An 18703-nucleotide genomic window follows, 5' to 3' on the forward strand; every position below is an offset into this window, starting at 1 on the left:
CCTTCCGCAATAGGAAACTTGACCAACCTTGTCACGTTGTACCTCTACAACAATAATCTCTCTGGCCCCATCCCAAAGAAATAGGAAATTTGAAAAATATGGCTGATCTGAGAATCTCCTATAACATTCTAACAGGTTCCATTCCTTCAACAATAGTAAACTTGACCAACCTTGTCACGTTGTACCTCAACAACAATAATCTCTCTGGCCCCATCCCTGAAGAAATAGGATTTTTGAAAAATATGGCTGATCTAGAAATGTCCGATAACATTCTAACAGGTTCCATTCCTTCCACAGTAGGAAACTTGACCAACCTTGTCACGTTGTACCTCCACAAGAATAATCTCTCTGGCCCCATCCCTGAAGAAATAGGCAATTTGAAAAATATGGGTGATATGGCAATGTACGATAACATTCTAACAGGTTCCATTTCTTCCACAATAGGAAACTTGACCAACCTTGTCACGTTGTACCTCTACAACAATAAGCTCTCTGGCCCCATCCCAAAAGAAATAGGAAATTTGAAAAAAATGGTTGAACTAGGCATGTCCGATAACATTCTAACAGGTTCCATTCCTTCTACCTTAGGAAACTTGACCAACCTTGTCACATTGTACCTCTACAACAATAATCTCTCTGGCCCCATCCCTGAAGAAATAGGATATTTGAAAAATATGGCTGATCTACAAATATCCGATAACATTCTAACAGGTTCAATTCCTTCCACATTAGGAAACTTGACCAACCTTGTCACGTTGTACCTTAACAACAATAAGCTCTCTGGCCCCATCCCTGAAGAAATAGGAAATTTGAAAAATATGGCTGATCTGGATATGTCCAATAACATTCTAACATGTTCCATTCCTTCCACAGTAGGAAACTTGACCAACCTTGTCACGTTGTACCTCTACAAGAATAATCTCTCTGGCCCCATCCCTGAAGAAATAGGGAATTTGAAAAATATGGGTGGTATGGCAATGTACGATAACATTCTAACAGGTTCCATTCCTTCCACAATAGGAAACTTGACCAACCTTGTCACGTTGTACCTCTACAACAATAAGCTCTCTGGCCCTATCCCAAAAGAAATAGGAAATTTGAAAAAAATGGTTGAACTAGACATGTGCGATAACATTCTAACAGGTTCCATTCCTTCGACCTTAGGAAACTTGACCAACCTTGTCACGTTGCAACTCTTCAGCAATAATCTCTCGGGCCCCATCCCTGAAGAAATAGGAAATTTGAAAAATATGGGTGATATGGCAATGTACGATAACATTCTAACAAGTTCCATTCCTTCCACAATAGGAAACTTGACCAACCTTGTCAGGTTGTACCTCTTCAGCAATAATCTCTCTGGCCCCATCCCTAAGGAAATAGGAAATTTGAAATTTTTGGGTGAACTATACATGAGCTCCAACCTTCTAATAGGTTCAATTCCATCCTCTTTGGGTGATCTTAAAAGGCTAGCCAATCTATCTCTATTCGACAATCAACTTTCGGGTCAGATCCCCAAAACCTGGAGAAACTGCACGTCCTTAACCAGATTTTTTCTCCAAGGAAACCAGCTCACCGGAAATATGTTTGATGTCTTTGGAGTTTGTCCTAATCTAACATATATTGACTTGAGCCACAACCGTTTGTCTGGTGAACTCTCTCCAAATTGGGGCAAGTGTAAAAGTTTGACAAGTTTAAAGTTCTCAGGGAACTTGATAGCTGGTAAAATACCACCAGAGTTTGGACAGTTGATTCAACTAGCACTATTCGACCTTTCTTCAAACTTTCTGGTCGGAGAGATTCCAAAGGAATTGGGGAGCTTGAAAGCTTTATATAAGATGAGTTTAAATGGTAACCAACTTTCTGGTTGGATACCATCAGAAATGGGAAAACTGTCCAATTTGGAGATCCTGGACCTATCAGCAAACAAACAAACTGGGTCGATACCAGAACAACTAGAAGATTGCTTGAAATTGCATTCTTTGAACTTAAGCAGAAATCATTTGAATGGAAGCATTCCATTTCAAATAGACAATCTAGCAGAGCTACAAATTATGCTAGATCTTAGTTTTAACATGCTTACAGGAGAAATATCGCCCCAACTGCAAAAATTACACATGCTGGAAATCTTAAATCTCTCCCACAACAAGCTTTCTGGGTCAATTCCATCTTCTCTAGAAAATATGCTCAGCTTGACATCGATTGATTTATCATACAATAATTTGGTGGGTAGCCTTCCTAACAACAAAGCCTTCCAACAAGGGACATTTGTCGGCAACAAAGGTTTATGCGGCAAAGCGCAAGGTTTGCAACCATGCAATTCCATGCCAATAAACAATGGTGAACCAAAAAAGAGACACAATGTTATCATATTGATCATTCTTCCTCTTTTGAGCGCACTATTCCTTCTACTTCTAGTTTTTGGCATTTCTTCCTTTTTTTGCCCCAGAACAAGAAATGCAGAGGGACAAAGAAATGAAAGGAACCTATTTTCGATATGGAATTGGGATGGGTGTATTTCTTATGAAGATATCATTGATGCAACAGAGGATTTTGATGATAGATACTGCATTGGGGAAGGCGGATATGGGAGAGTTTACAAAGCATATCTGCCAACAGGGCAAACAGTAGCTGTAAAAAAACTTCACAAATTGGAAGATGGCGAGCAAATTGATCAGAGAAGTTTTAGAAATGAGGTACGTGCATTAACAGAAATCCGTCACCGCAATGTTGTCAAGCTTTACGGGTTTTGCTCCCACCGTCGATGTATGTTTCTCATTTATGAGTATATAGAAAGAGGAAATTTGGCTAATATACTAAGCAGTGACGAAGGGGCGATGGAGTTGGACTGGGTGAAGAGGGTTAATATTATTAAAGCTGTGGCACATTCTTTATCATACATGCAGCATGATTGCGACCCGCCAATAGTTCATCGAGATATCTCAAGCAAAAATGTTTTATTGGATTCAGAATTTGAGGCTCACGTATCTGATTTTGGTACTGCTAGAATTCTAATGCCGGATTCATCCAACTGGACAGAACTTGCAGGCACTCGTGGATATGTTGCTCCAGGTTAGTTCCTCCTATATTGTGCCTACTTTATTGTTGCGGTATAATTGTCTAGAAAATTGTGCCTTATTTTATTGTTATGTCATTTGGCACACCTATGGAAGGACAAAATGTTTTAGACCATTGATGTGATTGGCCCTATATCCTAAGTCTCTGTTTGTTTTGGATTTTGAAAACTGTGTGGTAGTCCAAAACTGATTATTGGACTCAAAATTAAACTTATATTTAAGTCCAATATTCAGTTTTTGGTCTCATAATCGGTTCTCAAAAGTCCAAAAATAAACAAGGCCTATTTCTTGCTCAACCAAAACAAAAAACTACGTTAAAATCGGAGGAAATTTTTCTTTAAGTCACTCTGAGCAAGTGACTGGTGACTACTAATTATCCAAAATTTTGGGTATTCCTTACAAGGAGACTTTACACAACATGATTTTTGTAAATTTTCCAACTTCAAAATGGTAGATTAGGATATGGATTAGCTTAATTTCTAGCGTTTAGATTTAGAATTTTTTGACAAATTATTAGCCTATTTTTTTTATTGTACCTCGATTGTGCCTAATGGGTCACATTTCATATGCCATCTCTGAGCATATTTTGGCCAGATGATAATGATCCAACGGTTAGGCGAGAATCAAAGTAAAACTCATGTACAAACATCTCTCGTCAGGGTCTGCCAATGTACGGTTTCAATGTGCCTTAGCAAATGTTAAGGGGCGTGAAACAAATTTTACCTCCTTTTCCCCACTTAAAAATGGGCATAAAATTCGTTTTACGCTCATTTTACATGGAAGTCTCTTTTTGATGAAATACTTGTTTCATGTTATACAATTAAGAGAATTTTCTCTCTTTTTTGAATGGTAAGAGCATTGTTTAACCTAGAAATTTTATGTCATTTGACTTCTTTTTCTTTTTTTGTCTGGCAGAGCTTGCTTACACAATGAGAGTGACGGAGAAATGCGATGTATATAGCTTTGGGGTTTTAGCACTTGAAGTCATAATGGGAAGGCACCCTGGAGATATCATCTCCTCCTTGTTAACATCATCATCTGAAGTTGGCCAAAATCTACGGCTAAAGGATGTGTTAGACCCACGGCTCCCAAATCCCGAAGACCAAGTTGGAAATGAAGTTTTTCTGGCAGTGTCAATGGCACTCGCATGTGTATATGCAAATCCACAAAATCGGCCACCCATGCAACACATCTCTGGAAAGTTCTCTACTCGAACTCCATCTTTTCCAAATCCATTCCACACAATCGAAATGTCTCAACTGATGGAATTTCAAGTGTAAATGGGTTGGGTCTCTTCACCTACTCAGTTATATTGTATAGGTCAGTATTTCATATAGTTGATCAAAATAAGGGACGGACTAGGCTGATTGTCACCGTCGAGATCAAGTCTTGGGTCCCACTTGGAGACATGTATGTTTCATTTAGACCATTGATCTTTGTAGACCATCATGAGGCAACCCACGTAGACTTACCAGTTTCTTACGTAGGAGAAGCTTCTGATTGGGGCTCACACGTAGACCACCAAGAGTGTGAGGCACGCTAATAACTCTAAAATATGTTACATGCTCCTCGTCTTTACATTTATTGGCCCTTGAAAAGGTGTTACACGGTCCGTGTGGGTTTACCTTTATTGTGGCACTTATCACACACAAAAAACAAAAATTTTATCAAAATCCCCAAAAATTGTTTCTAACCACTCCGAATTTATTGTGGCACTTATCACACACAAAGAGCAAAATTTGTAACACCCAATTCACCCCCACCCCTCTCGAGTTGCCCCCCATACTTGGGATTTCACAGATACCCTTGATCTTGATGGAAACAATGCAGGCATATAGGGATGAAAAAATAAATCAATATGTAAAAAAGGGTTTTGCCACTTGTCAAAGAGCATTGGAAACAGGAATTTACACATGGTTGGATACTTTTTACACATGTTTGTAAATTTATGTAAATTCATGGTTCCAATGCTCCTTAAGGAGTACTCCTGGCACTCGTTAGCAAAACTCATACAAAAATGAGGAGACACACCCGACTGCAGTCCGCATGGCAATCAAATCCGTTGAGTCCTTCTCAAGTGAAGTACACCAGCCCCTCTACAGGCATTGATCGAGACACTGCTGCTGGGTGTCCCAAGTGATGAAAAGGGGTGCATTTATCATTTCCCCCAATTGGCCATCTCTTCTTATATACTGAAGCTGGGTGTCCCTAGTGATCAAAAGGGGCGTAAATATCACTTCCCTTATTTTCCTGTTTTTTTTTTGGCCTTTTGTTTTCTTTAAATGGCAAAACTACCCCTCCCCCTAAGCCATGTGGCGTGGAGGGATATGTTGGGTTCCACTCTTTGTTCTTTGAAATTAAGAAGAAATCATTTGAATGGAAGCATTGCATTTCAAATTGGCAATCTAGCTGAGCTACAAAATATTTTAGATCTTAGCTGTAACTTGGTTACAGGAGAAATATCGCCCCAACTAGGAAAATTACACATGTTGGAAATCTAAAATATTTCCTATTATAAGCTTACCGGTTCAATTCCATCTTCTTTGGAAGATATGCTCCGCTTCACATTGATGGATTTATCATACAATAATTTGGTGCGTAGTCTTCCTTACAGCAAAGCCTTCCAACAAGGGACATTTGTTGGCAACGAAGGACTATGTGGCAAAGCGCAAGGTCTGCAATCGTACAATTCTCCACCGATAAAGAGAAATGCAGAGGGACAGAGAAACGAAATGAATAAAGATCTATTTTCGATATGGAATTGGGATGGGTGTATTTCTTATGAAGATATCATCAATACGATGGAGGACTTTGATGACAAATACTGCATTCGGGAGGGCGGATATGGGAGAGTTTACAAAGCATCTTTGCCAACAGGGCAAGTAGTACCTGTAAAAAAGCTTCACAAATTAATTGGAAGATGGCGACCAAATTGATCAGAGAAGTTTCATAAATGAGGTACGAGCATTAACAGAAATTCGTCACCGCAACATTGTGAAGCTTTACAGGTTTTGTACCCATCGTCGATGTATGTTTCTGGTTTATTAGTATATGGAAAGTGGAATTTTGGCTAATATCCTAAACAGTGAAGAAGGGGCAATGGAGTTGGATTGGGTGAAGAGGGTGAATATTATTAAAGCTGTGGCACATTCTTCATCATACATGCAGCATGACTGCGACCCGCCAATAGTTCATCGAGATATCTCTAGCAAAAATATTTTATTGGATTCAGAATTTGAGGCTCATGTCTCTGATTTTGGTACTGCTAGACTTCTAATGCCTGATTCATCAAATTGGACAGAACTTGCAGGCACTTACGGATATGTTGCTCCAGGTTAGTTCCTCACATATTGTGCCTAATTTATTGTCTTAATATAATTGTTTAGAAAATTACATCTTATTTGGTTTTTATGTTATTGGCTCACACCCACCTAAGGTCAAAATATTTTTGAGACCGTTGATGTGATTGGCCCCACCTAACAGATGCAATATCCTAAGGCCATGTTTATCTTGGATTTTGAAGACCAACTGTGAGTCCAAAACCGATTATTGGACTCACAATTAAACGTATATTTGAGTTCAATAGCAGTTTTGGGCTCACAAGCGGTTCTCAAAATCCATGACAAACAGGGCCTAATTCTTCCACAACCAAAACAGAAAACCACCTTAAAATTGGTGGAAAATTTACCAGACTAGTAAGTATCTAAAATTTTGAGTATTCTTACAAAGAGACTTTAGTCAAGGGGATTTTTTTGGCAGAGCTTGCTTACACAATGAGAGTGACCGAGAAATGCGATGTATATAGCTTTGGGGTTTAGCACTTGAAGTGATAATGGGAAGACACAATAGAGATATCATCTCCTCCTTGTCATCATCATCATCTGAAGGTGGCCAGAATCTACGGCTAAAGGATGTCTTGGACCCACGGCTCCCGAATCCCGAAGACCAAGTTGGAAATGAAGTAGTTTTGGCAGTGTCAATGGCACTTTCGTGCATAAATGCAAATCCACAAACTCGGCCAACCATGCGAGACGTCTCTCAAAAGTTCTCTGCTCGAATGCCACCTTTTCCAAAGCCATTCCACACAATTGAATTGTCTCAACTGATGGAATTTCAAGTATAAATGGGTCGAGTCTCTTCACCTTCTCAGTTACCGTCGAGATCAAGTCTTGGGTCCCAAATGGGGGCATGTATGTTTAATGTTTTTTTTTTTAATGTCATGTATGTTTAATGTATACCGTTGTAGACCATCGTGAGGCAATCCACATGGTCTTGGAGCTTTTGGTCCCATTTCTCATTTGACAGATGTGTCAAATAACATGCTACAATATTATATAAACATCATCTACATAGGTTAAAGTATTTTGATATACTGTTGTGTAATCGAAACCATTCATTTTTGAAAGATGATTCTATTCCTCTAATCTGTAGAGGGACCGTAGGTTATAAAAAACTCTGTATATCGGACGGTTAAGATCATCTAATGGAAATGATTTTGGAGGGATTCCATAGTATCTAAGTCAAGGCCCGGCAAATGAACGGCTTGGATCATCGAACCATACGGGCTCCAATGTATTCTTTAAAAAAAATATTTGCATGTATACTGATTAAAAACAATATAAATTTAAATTTCTTTAAGAAAAAGGGATCCTAATAGTTTGCATAGGGAGCAATGAATCGCTCGCTTTCATCCCTCTCTGTCCGGTCTCTGAACTCAAGCCCACTCCCTCGCAACCTAGGCCTCCATGGTACAAATCCCGGTTGGAGGTTAAGTCCACCCTCTAACCATTGAAGCAAAACCAGAGTCCTTGCCCACGTTGCTAATGCTAGCTTAACCAAGAGCCCCCCTGTAAAGCCTTTGATTCGACTTTTGGCAATGGTACTTCGAAAAGAGTCCCCTTCCAGCAAGCAAGAATCCTTGATTCTCTTGAGTGATTGCTTGTTCTTCAAAGGAATGGTTTCATTTTTGTCATTTTCTAATCATTCAAAAGTATTATTCTCCTTCTCCAATACAAGTCATGAAGGTTCCATTGAATGTCTCCAATCTTCCAGTTCAGTGTGGAAGACAAAGACACTCTCAGTCTGTCCCTCAACTTTGATAGGAGGGGGTGGCGTCGATGCAACTCCCTACCGACGGCGACTGGAAAAGCTTTTCGGCGAGTGGGTGGTACTGTTTTGTTCATCTCCGAGGAGTCACCCCCTAAAATTTCAACTCGATCTGATGGCTGGAGAGGGAGAACAGAGCTTTCAAAGTTCAGTGGCAGTTTCTGTAATTGTTTGAACCAGTAAATTTACAGAAAGTGCCACTCAACTTTGAAAGCTTCATTCTCCCTCTCTGGCCGTCGGATCGACTTGAAACTTTAGGGGGTGACTCATCAGTCAGAGAGGAACAAAACTGTAGCATCCACTGGCTCGGAAATTTTTCCGTTCACCAGCAGTAAGCAGTTTTCCAGAAGTTTGCACAGGCAAGCTCCCTATGAAAACTCTCAGGTTCCCTTTTCCGATTTATTTATAGATATTAAATAACTTACATTTTAATTCACTTGATGTACTTTTACCTCATAAAGAATTATTCATAAAAGCATGTTTTTTTTCGCATGATTAATGTTTGAGCAACTTTTGACAACATTGAAGGCATTGTTTTGCAGAGTACATTGCTAAGAACACCATCCATAACTAACTAAATACTAACACCAAAACAAATACAAATAACCATTTAATTTCGATGCTAAAACAATGGGGGAGAACAGGTAAGGTAAAGTCTTTTATAACAGTACATTGGGCAGACTAAAACAATTACCCAAGAATTACCAATGTATAGTCATACCAAAACAATTACTTTCAATGAAGCGCCTTATTTCCATTCATCCACTGCACCAACTTCAGATTTTCACTAATCACGGAAGCTACCTTTCCCCTTCATAAATGTTGTTCTGTGCCACCTATCTGTATATGGTAGCCATAGAATTGATTGTCCACTAATCGCCGAAGCTGGCTTCCCATTAATAAATGTTGCAAATGATCAGCTTGCATGGTTGGATTCTTGAGAGGGCAGGAATGAGTTGAGTGTGAGAAGTGGCTAAAAAACAAGGAAAAAGTCGATCATATTATGGGTATAGTTTTTTGTTTCCTTGTTTTTCATGCTTTTCATACCTTTTCCTCAGTCCCTCTCCTAGCCTCCCTCAGCATTGGGTAAGCTCAGATTCTAGGAAAAAAAATTCATGGTAGCCAAACATGCCCGGCCTGGTGGAACAATTCTTCGTAATTTCTATTTATGACATGCTTAATCACCAAATTACCAGCACCTGTAACTAGCCAGTCGTGCCTAGTGTTCTTAACATTCACATGTCGCTATCTCTTGTTGTGAGGGCATAGAATATACAAGGACTGCCCTTTGAACCGATGTTACTATGTCCGGTTTTATGGTGGCAGCATGATCTATAGAGTATTTTTGTACAAAAACATCTCACGTGACAGGCAAAAGAACACGGCATCGATAACAATATCCTTTATCATACATGCACCATGATTGTGTCCTGCCGATAGTTCATCGAGATGTCTCTAGCAAAAATGTTTTATTGGATTCAGAATTTGAGGCTCATGTCTCTCATTTTGGTACTGCTAGACTTCTCAAGCCTGATTCATCCAATTGGACAGAACTTGCAGGCACTTGCGGATATGTTGCTGCAGGTTAGTTCCTTACATATTGTGTCTACTTTATTGTTGTAGTATAATTGTTTAGAATATTGCGTCTTATTTGGGTTTTCTGTTATTGGGCTCACCCACCTAAGGTCAATATGTTTTAGACTATTGCTGTGATTAGCCCCACCATAGAAATACAATATCATCCAAAACTAATTATTGGGCTCAAAATTAAGGCCCTTTTTGTTTTTGATTATGAGAACTGATTGTCCTAAACCGATTATAGGACTCACAATTAAACGTATTTTTGTGTCCAATAATTGGTTTGGACTGACAATCGATTCTCATAATTCAAAACAAACAGGTCCTAAACGTATATTTGAGTCCAGTAATCAGGTTTTGGATCACAATCGGTTCTCGAAATTCAAAACAAAAGGGCCTAAATATTGCACATCCAAAACAAAATAAAACACCTTAAAAGTGATTGAAATTTTAAGCAAATGAGTGCTGACTAGTAATTAGCCAAAATTTTGGGTACTTCTTACTAGTATACTTTAGCCAAAGGGATTTTGATAAATTTTCCTGTTTTAAAATGTGTGATTTGGATGTAGATAATTTTAATTTCTAGGGTTTAGATTCGACATTTTTCGACAAAATATTAGCATATTTCTTTTTATTTTTGTACCTCTATTGTGCCTGTTAGGACCACCTTTCAGCGACCATCAACTGGCACATTTTTGCTAGATGATAAGTTACAAGCCAGCACTGATCTGATCCAATGGTGAGACAAGCACCCAAGTAAGACCAACGTCCAAACTTCTCTTGTCATGGTAAGCTCATGTACTCGTTTCAATGCACCTTAAGCAAAGATGTATTTGTGATGTGCAAAAGGTTAAAGGGCAGTTAGAATAAAAAATGTGGAAAAAAACCTTTCCTAAAAATTGACTTTTCCAATTTGGATACCTCATTTTATAGGAAAATTTTCCACAGGCTCCATTTCTTTCAACATAAAATGTGTGCAAAATTCATTTTGCCCTCATTTTCCACTTTAAAATGAGGATAAAATTTGTTTTACGCTCATTTTACATCAAAAGAAACAGAGCCATATTAAAAGAAAAAATTCCCCATTATCTTGATTCTTGATAAACTATGGAAGTCTGGAATACCTCTTTCATGAAATTCTTTTTCCGTACAAACTTTTACCTAGATCTAAATGGCCGTAACAGTATTTTCATCGTTTTGATGAAGAAACAGAACTACCTAAAGCGATCACATGCCGTGTTACTCATTAGAGGAAACCAATTTTCTTTCTCATATATCCCCACTTTAAGACAGGCTAAGATTTATTTTTAAAAATTACATACTTATAAAGAAAATGGTAAAAACAACTGAGGGGCCGTCTGGATACACGGATTTTAGAATCTTTGATTTTCTCAAAATTGTAGATGGGAGACGAGAGAAGAAGGAGACCAACCGTTGTTTTCTGATTTCTTGCCCTTCTTTCCTTCAGCAAGAAATTAGGAGATAATCCCATGTTTTCAGGTTTTAGAATCTCAGGATGGGAGGGAGAGATTTCTAAAACTTGGATTTCTTACTTAAAATCCAAGATTCTAAAGAGAAGCGGAACATACGGTCTCCTTCTCTTGTCTCCCATCTAGGACTTTGAGAAAATCCAAGATTCTAAAATCCACGCACGGCGCCTGAATGTTGAATTCGTTCCTAATAACTTTATTAGGGAATTGAAACATTAAGGTGAGGTATAAAACATGAATGACTTAGATCAATAATGTTCAAACAATCATATCTAACTTCCAAACCATTTGAATATTTTATTATTAATTAATATTTTCTATTTATTTGTCGTGCGCCAGGGTATTTATATTAATAAAAAAATTACTAAAAACATATAGGATTACGGCTTAAAGAGCCTGTCTAAGGTGCTTTGAACTAATACAAACTGTTTGTGTGCTATCTTTTTATTTTTCACAAAAATAAAATATTTTGAACGCATTGAAAGGTTTTTATGCGTGTACCCCTTAATAAAATGTCTATATTATTACCATTACTATGGTCCCAATAGTGTTAGCTTAAAACAGATTTTACTGTAGATGCATATATACAATTCAGAGCATTGTTTTAACATAGAAATTTTATATTATTTGATTTCATTGTTTTTTTTTTGGTAGAGCTTGCTTACACAATGAGAGTGACAGAGAAATGCGATGTATATAGCTTTGGGGTTTTAGCACTTGAAGCGATAATGGGAAGGCACCCGGGAGATATCATCTCCTCCTTGTCATCATCATCTGCAGGTGGCCTAAATCTACAGCTGAAGGATGTGTTCGAGCCACGGCTCCTGAATCCGGAAGACCAAGTTGGAAATGAAGTTGTTTTGGCAGTGATAGTGGCACGCGGCACTCGCGTGCGTAAATTCTGATCCACAAACTCGGCCAACCATGCAATATATCTCCAGAAAGTTCTCTTCTCGAATGCCAAATTTTCCAAAGCCATTCCACACAATTAAGTTGTCTCAACTGATGCAATTTCAGCTATAAATGGGTTGAGTCTCGCCACTGATGTGGACCGGTCTCTGATCAAAGCCTCTGGGTTTCATAGATAGAGTGCATATAGTTTTCTAGTAGCTTTCTCATGATGTAGTAAGGTTATTTATATACTTTTGGAGTGTTTGAGTGTCTTTTGAAGTGAGGTAAAATCGTAATAATTCTTGGATGATTAAGGATTTCACTAATTCTTGAATGATTTACATTGAACACAAGGAGTGTTTTTTTTTTTTTTTGATGCCATAGGGTATCCCCAGGACTAGTCCCTAGGGATGCACGCAGGCACTCGGTAGACCACGCGCATCAGTTGAACAAGGGGGGATTCGAACGCTTGTCACTGGGGAGCATACCCATGACTTTACGCCAAAGAGCCACACCCTCCCGAGTTAAACATAGCAAATGATAAACATAGCAAGAGAATAAGATAATTATGGAAAGACATTATCCTAATCTAATTCACTTGCCTAATCTAACCCAACCAACCAATATAGCCTAACCAAATCAAATATTCTAATCTCATAATATTTGATCTGATTTGATTTGATTCTCTAATATGCCCCTCCAAACTATGTGGATTAAAAAATCGACATATGTTTGATTACAATAAAATCCCCCGATATGAAAAAATAAAATTCTCCACTAGAAACCCCCATGAGAAAATAGAATCCTCTGATTTGAACCGTACTACCAAAATTTGATGATGAATCTCCCATGATGTTGTTGCCGAATGTCAGTAGATGATTGCCGAAGAAGAGGCCGCTTATTGATGGACCACACCATGATAGATTATAGCCTCAATGGGGCTAAATGATACTCAAGCCTCGATGGGCGAGTAAGAATGGGCCACTATGGGCCAATGCCGAAAAGGGCAAGAATGTGCCTCAACGGGCAAGACACCATGGGTTGATTTTGATTATCAATCCTCATGGAATTCAAATTCTCTTTCAGGCACGCACTTCAAAAAGAAATGAAGCACCTCAACTGAAAGGAGTTAACATTCCAGGCACGCACATCAAACAAGGCACCTCAACTGGAATATGCTATAGAAGAAAGATAGAATTGAAAAGAAGAAAAAAAAAGAGAAACTGAGAAAAAGGCGACATCAAACAGCTGAGATGATAACGGTTACTACCGGCAAGAGAGCGAATACAAGTATAAGGACACTGATAGATTTTTTTGGGGTGTACATATCAATTTTGTGTGTAATGCTTTGCATAAGATGATAAGATGAGTATTTCAAGAGAATGAGAGGCCACCAAAGGTAAGGGATAAAACCCGAGAAATTAAAATAAGAGGGGTGCCTCTATTAACTTTGAGGGGTGTTGGAATCAGAAGAAGGGCTTCTAATTTTACCTCTTCAAGATCTCAAGTGAGATTCTGTCCCTTCCATTGATATGATTGACTTGTCATCATTACTTCCTGCCTTGCCTCATTTAGGAGCCATAAATTCACTTGACTTGGAAAGAAAAGAAACTCTTGAAAAGTTGAATCGATAACAGTTTGAAGAAAAACCATGGGAAGTATGGAAAAGGGTCTGGATACCAAATAAAAAACAAGGCAGCAAATATCAGCCCTCTCATTTGAGTTGAAGATCCTTTCCAAAGGGAATGACAGAGGCAGTAAGCTAGGACTGGTTAGGAAAGATGGTGGATAGCTAGGCAACAAAACTAAGAGGAGGAAAAAAGAAAAAAAAAAAGAAAAAAAAGAAGACAGCAATAAAACAAACTTGTAAAAGATGGTGATGGTGGCGGGGCGGACGGCTAATCCGGCCGCCCGCCGAAAAGCGAAGCTTCTAGGTAGACCTGGCAAACGGGTAACCCGCATTGGTACGGACCCATCGGGTACGGCTAAAAAAATACCCGCGATTCTGCGGGTAGTCATTTCATGTACCCAGACCCCACCCAGGTGGGTAAGGGTAAACCCGCGGGTAACCGGGCAAATTTTGGAGTTCTATTGGTATCACATTCTCCAAGCCTCTAAGGTTAGGCCAAAATTATGGAATACCCATCAAATAGAAGTGTTTCTAGTGGGTGAAAAGTACTATCAATTGAATACATGAATTGTGTGACAATGAATGCTTAATCAACAAGTAGAATAACAAAATAAATGCAATAAACTTCGCATTGATGGATCAAGAACAGACATGTTAGCTTTTAAAAGCATATACCTAATACCTTAGTCTATTCCAAGTACAACAGGCAACCTAAAAATTCCACTACAACAGGCAACCTGAAAATTCAAAATTGATTGGCCAATCTAAAATAAGATGCATGTGGAAGAGCTCTTATGTGCAATAGCTCCATTCAAAACTGATTTTTTCATTTTTGTGTTTTTGCTTTTTTGATGCTAAGGGTTGAAGGACTTAACTATGTAGAAAATTTCCTTCTTTTGTTGCAATATTCATGATGAATTGAAACCAAGATGACGTTTCTTCTTAATATTTTCTTCCTCCTTAAAATCGTGAGTGAGATGATCTCTATATTTCCAACTAGTCTTCCTAGAATTCCAACTCCATCATGTTTCTAAAAGCTAGGAGAAATCATATTAAATAGGATCTCCTTTCTAACATTGGACTTACCATCAACCCACACTAATTTTGCTTCCTTTATAAACTAGCAACTAGCCTCTTATAATAGGACACCTCCCTTTGAGAAACAATAAGAGACGTCCACTTGGGTCAAATCCACCAGCCTGGATCAAATTTTTGTTGGTATAGTAGAGCCCCCCAAAAAATGATCTTGAGGTCTTCACATTGATTTGACTGTTCCATAAGTGATACTGTTGAAAAAAAATCGATGGACACTGGTCCGATTAAAACCCACGATTCAAAGCAAGCTAAAACAAATCACAATCATAACCACAAAAGTACACACAATTTTTACGTGGTTCGGCAAAGCCTATGCGATCCAAGAGAAAATATTCCATGTGCAAAGCTTGGGCATTACGCCCATGTGCTGGCCACTTGCCACATGCTTATTGGCTTATCGTTGCCCGCCAATCCAGTGCCCACCAGCCAGTGCCCAACAATCCATTGCCCACCGATCCAGCCAGTGCCCAGCGATCCAGTTCCCAGCAATGCTTGCCCGTGCAAGCCATGCATAGCCCACACCTATGCTCTATGCCATGCCAGAGCCTTGGTCCCATGGCCTTCTTCCCACCTTGTTTCCTATTGGCCTAACTCCCTAGTCCCATCTTGGCTATTGGCAAGGGTGCAAGGTGCCACCACAAGCCAATACCTATGCCATTGGTTTTAGGGGTCTAACAGTTAGTTACTTTACATTTGCTCTACCACGTTCAAATACTGAAGCACGAATTTATAGGTAAAGGATTAAAATACTTTCGGATGTGAATGCATATTATAAATAGCCCCCTCAATTTCAATTAACCTTTTTTTTCAATAGCTTCTTTTCAAAATGGATCACCTTTTTTTTTTAATTTTCATAGAGAAGATCGAAGAAAAATGTAAACAACGACAAAAATCAAATGCATGCCAATAAACTTCATTAAAATTATAAAATTGCCTTATATCTTTTCAATGATTTTGGGGAATGCTAGATTCATAGGCGCCCTTGCAAAAAAGGGAGTATAGGACGTCCCTAGTCAATTTGCATTTAAGATGGCACAAAAAATTACAATCATGACTATCATAAATGAAAATTTAAGAATATTAAACTGAAGGGTGCCTTAGAAAAAACCAGCTACAAGGGCACCCCCATTGGACCAACTCACCAAAGGGCATTTTATTATTCATTTAATTTTACATTTTTGTGTGCCATTATCTGCACTATGAAGTCCCCTAGAATTGATTCAACCTCTTTGTTGAGCAATTCACTTTAATTCTTTATTCATCCATCGCACCGGCACGTCTGTGGAAACAAAGCAGGGATAGAGGGAAGAAAAACACATGAACAACAACACGAAGACAAGGAAAAACACACCACAACTTAATATATTAGGACCCGCTCCCACATAAGTCGTCTATTCTTATCTCCTCCCACCGGACACGCCAAAGCCAATGATTTCTATGTACATTGGCCCAATCACTATGAAGACCCGCTCCCACATAAGTTGTCTCTTCTTATCTCCTCCCACCGGACACGCCAAAGCCAATAATTTCTATGTACATTGGCCCAATCACTATGAAGCCCATGTCATGAATTTTCAATTGCTGCCATTCGTGTACGGTCATGTAGGGTCAATATCCAACACGCTACTTGCCAATAAGGTTGGAAGTTGGCCACAAAGAAGACTGATATGTGATTTTTGTCATTGATTAAAAAAATGGAAATTGTAAAACCGAGTGGTACCGTTGGAAATTCTTTTAGTAAAAATATGTATTTTTCTTATGCAACTTATGTTGAAAAGATTTCCTTGTTTTTCACAAATTTTTGCATAGACTAAAATTTTATGGCATTTTATTTCTTGTTCCGCACTAGCATGTATATGTTTTCCTATTAGCTGACTTAGATTGGAAAACCCGGCTGGGTTGTTAGCTCATTATGTGGTTTAACAATTTTCAGATTCCGAGGCGGTAGTAGACCTGGTGAGGAATTCAGGCGCTTGGATTAGAGCGTAGGAGATTTCCTACTTTCTTTCAGTATTCCAGCTTTGAGAATTTTATTACTTGATTAAGGTGATTGTCGTTGAATAAGTATTATTGGATTCAGATTTAAATAGACCTATTATATATGTATTTCATTTGAACTTTAATTGAGACTAAAACTTTCGTATTTATTAGACGCTCTGAATGTTGTTAATAGTTGGTTGTGATGGAGCCTTGCATGCTTGGGGGGGGGGGGGGGGGGGGGGGGATCCTATGAGCGTGTAGCGGCTGTCACTTGGCCGGACCCCGAATTCCGGGTTCAGGGCATGACATCAATAATACAAGAAGATGAGGGGAAAAACACCTCAACTTAATACATCGAGGACCCATCCCAAATTAATCGTCTCTTCTTATATCCTACCACCGGGCATGCCAAAATCAATAATATCAATCCACTTTGGCCAAATCACAATGAGGCCAATGGCATGAATGTTCAACCGCTGCATTTATGTACATTGACTCCATCGGATGGGAGAAGATGTGGAAAAGTCGCGTACTCACAAAAGAGACTCATAGTCCTCCCCCAAACTTATTGGCTCTTTTTGGAACAAATTGCATCCATCGATGCCGTTCGTACACTTTTGTTTTAATATGGGCCGCTCGATCAGATGACAGGTAGTTGAGAAGAGTAACAACCCAAGAGATGAGTGCGACTATCGAGAAAACAGTTTCATTTACTTAGTATCACACTTCACGATTAGAGGAATGCTAAATTGAAGGGTGTCCTTGCAAAAACCGGCAGCAAGTGCGCCCTCAATGGAACCACGTCACTGAAATGGAATATTTATTCCATCGTGTTTATAATAGCACTGAAAAATGTAAGCGTAAAACAATAAATAATCTACTTTGGTGGTGTGGATCCAATGGAATACTTGATTTTATATACAGATTCCCATCTGGAATACTAGAATTGATCACAGTCATTGATTCCAAAGATAGCTTAATCGTTCTGTACTTATAATTATAAGAAGAATGTTAAACAGAAGGGCACCCCAGTAAAACACAGCTTGAGCTAATAAGATAAGTTTATGTGGTGAATGATCAAGAAGAAGAAAAGACTATGGTTCTTACACGCTTAGAAAAATACGAGTGGGGCCACATTAATTGTCTGCCACAAGAATAGATGTGCTACACAATTACTCCCCTCAACGCACGCCATAGAAGGACAGACGACTTTTTCACTATAAATCTACATCCAACATGACCGAAAAAACTCAAACACCACCAACAACCATGGCCTTGAAGAAATCTCTCTCCCTCTTCTCTTTACTTTTCTGCTTTCTGATGCTTTCTTGCCGTTCAACAACAGCAAATTCAGTAGAAGCAGAGGCTCTCCTCGGCTGGAAAGCTAGCCTCCTTAACCAAGCTCCTCTCAATTCATGGTCGCTTCACAATGCCACTATAAAAGCCCATGCAATTGGAGGGGAATAGCATCCAACCACGAAGGAAGTGTCACTCAAATAAACCTAACAGCTGTAGGTTTGCAAGGTAAGCTCTATAACTTCAAATTCTCTTCCTTTCCAAAACTCGCCAATCTTGATCTTAGCAACAATGCACTCTTCGGAACCACTCCTTCCACATTAGGAAACTTGACCAACCTTGTCACGTTGTACCTCCACCGTAATAAGCTCTCTGCCCCCATCCCTGAACAAATAGGATATTTGAAAAATATGGTTCAACTGGCCATCTCCTATAACATTCTAGTAGGCTCCATTCCTTCAACAATAGGAAACTTGACCCACCTTACCCATTTGTACTTACGTAAGAATAGCCTCTCTGGCCCCATCCCTAAAGAAATAAGATATTTGAAAAATATGGCTCAT

General features: G+C 38.9%; 2 protein-coding genes across 2 annotated transcripts; both read left to right on the plus strand.

Annotated features, from left to right (window-relative positions):
- The first annotated feature begins 80 nt into the window (after positions 1-80).
- On the plus strand, positions 81-4354 carry LOC143889195 (uncharacterized). The gene is made up of 5 exons (XM_077393386.1): positions 81-372; positions 445-711; positions 1000-1186; positions 1331-3069; positions 3990-4354. The coding sequence occupies exons 1-5, from the start codon at positions 99-101 to the stop codon at positions 4352-4354; spliced, it is 2832 nt and encodes a 943-aa protein (XP_077249501.1). The 5' UTR covers positions 81-98.
- Positions 4355-5644: 1290 nt separating this feature from the next.
- On the plus strand, positions 5645-18311 carry LOC143891271 (MDIS1-interacting receptor like kinase 2-like). The gene is made up of 5 exons (XM_077395888.1): positions 5645-5965; positions 6123-6408; positions 9621-9764; positions 11903-12142; positions 18190-18311. The coding sequence occupies exons 1-5, from the start codon at positions 5645-5647 to the stop codon at positions 18309-18311; spliced, it is 1113 nt and encodes a 370-aa protein (XP_077252003.1).
- The last annotated feature ends 392 nt before the right edge of the window (positions 18312-18703 follow it).

The sequence above is a fragment of the Tasmannia lanceolata genome, unplaced genomic scaffold (assembly GCF_043159265.1).
Source record: "Tasmannia lanceolata isolate RefF3 unplaced genomic scaffold, GAP_Taslan_0.1 ptg000013l, whole genome shotgun sequence".
Classification (NCBI taxonomy): Eukaryota; Viridiplantae; Streptophyta; class Magnoliopsida; order Canellales; family Winteraceae; genus Tasmannia; species Tasmannia lanceolata.

Bases quoted from the DNA above. Each gene is read 5' to 3' on its own strand.
- LOC143889195 (XM_077393386.1), top strand. From the start codon at position 99: ATGGCTGATCTGAGAATCTCCTATAACATTCTAACAGGTTCCATTCCT. The intron at 373-444 runs GCAATTTGAAAA...CTTCCACAATAG, and splicing joins CCCCATCCCTGAAGAAATAG to GAAACTTGACCAACCTTGTC. The intron at 712-999 runs GTTCAATTCCTT...ACATTCTAACAG, and splicing joins ATCCGATAACATTCTAACAG to GTTCCATTCCTTCCACAATA.
- LOC143891271 (XM_077395888.1), top strand. From the start codon at position 5,645: ATGGATTTATCATACAATAATTTGGTGCGTAGTCTTCCTTACAGCAAA. The intron at 6,409-9,620 runs GTTAGTTCCTCA...TCCTGCCGATAG, and splicing joins TTACGGATATGTTGCTCCAG to TTCATCGAGATGTCTCTAGC. The intron at 12,143-18,189 runs GTAAATTCTGAT...GTTCAACAACAG, and splicing joins GGCACGCGGCACTCGCGTGC to CAAATTCAGTAGAAGCAGAG.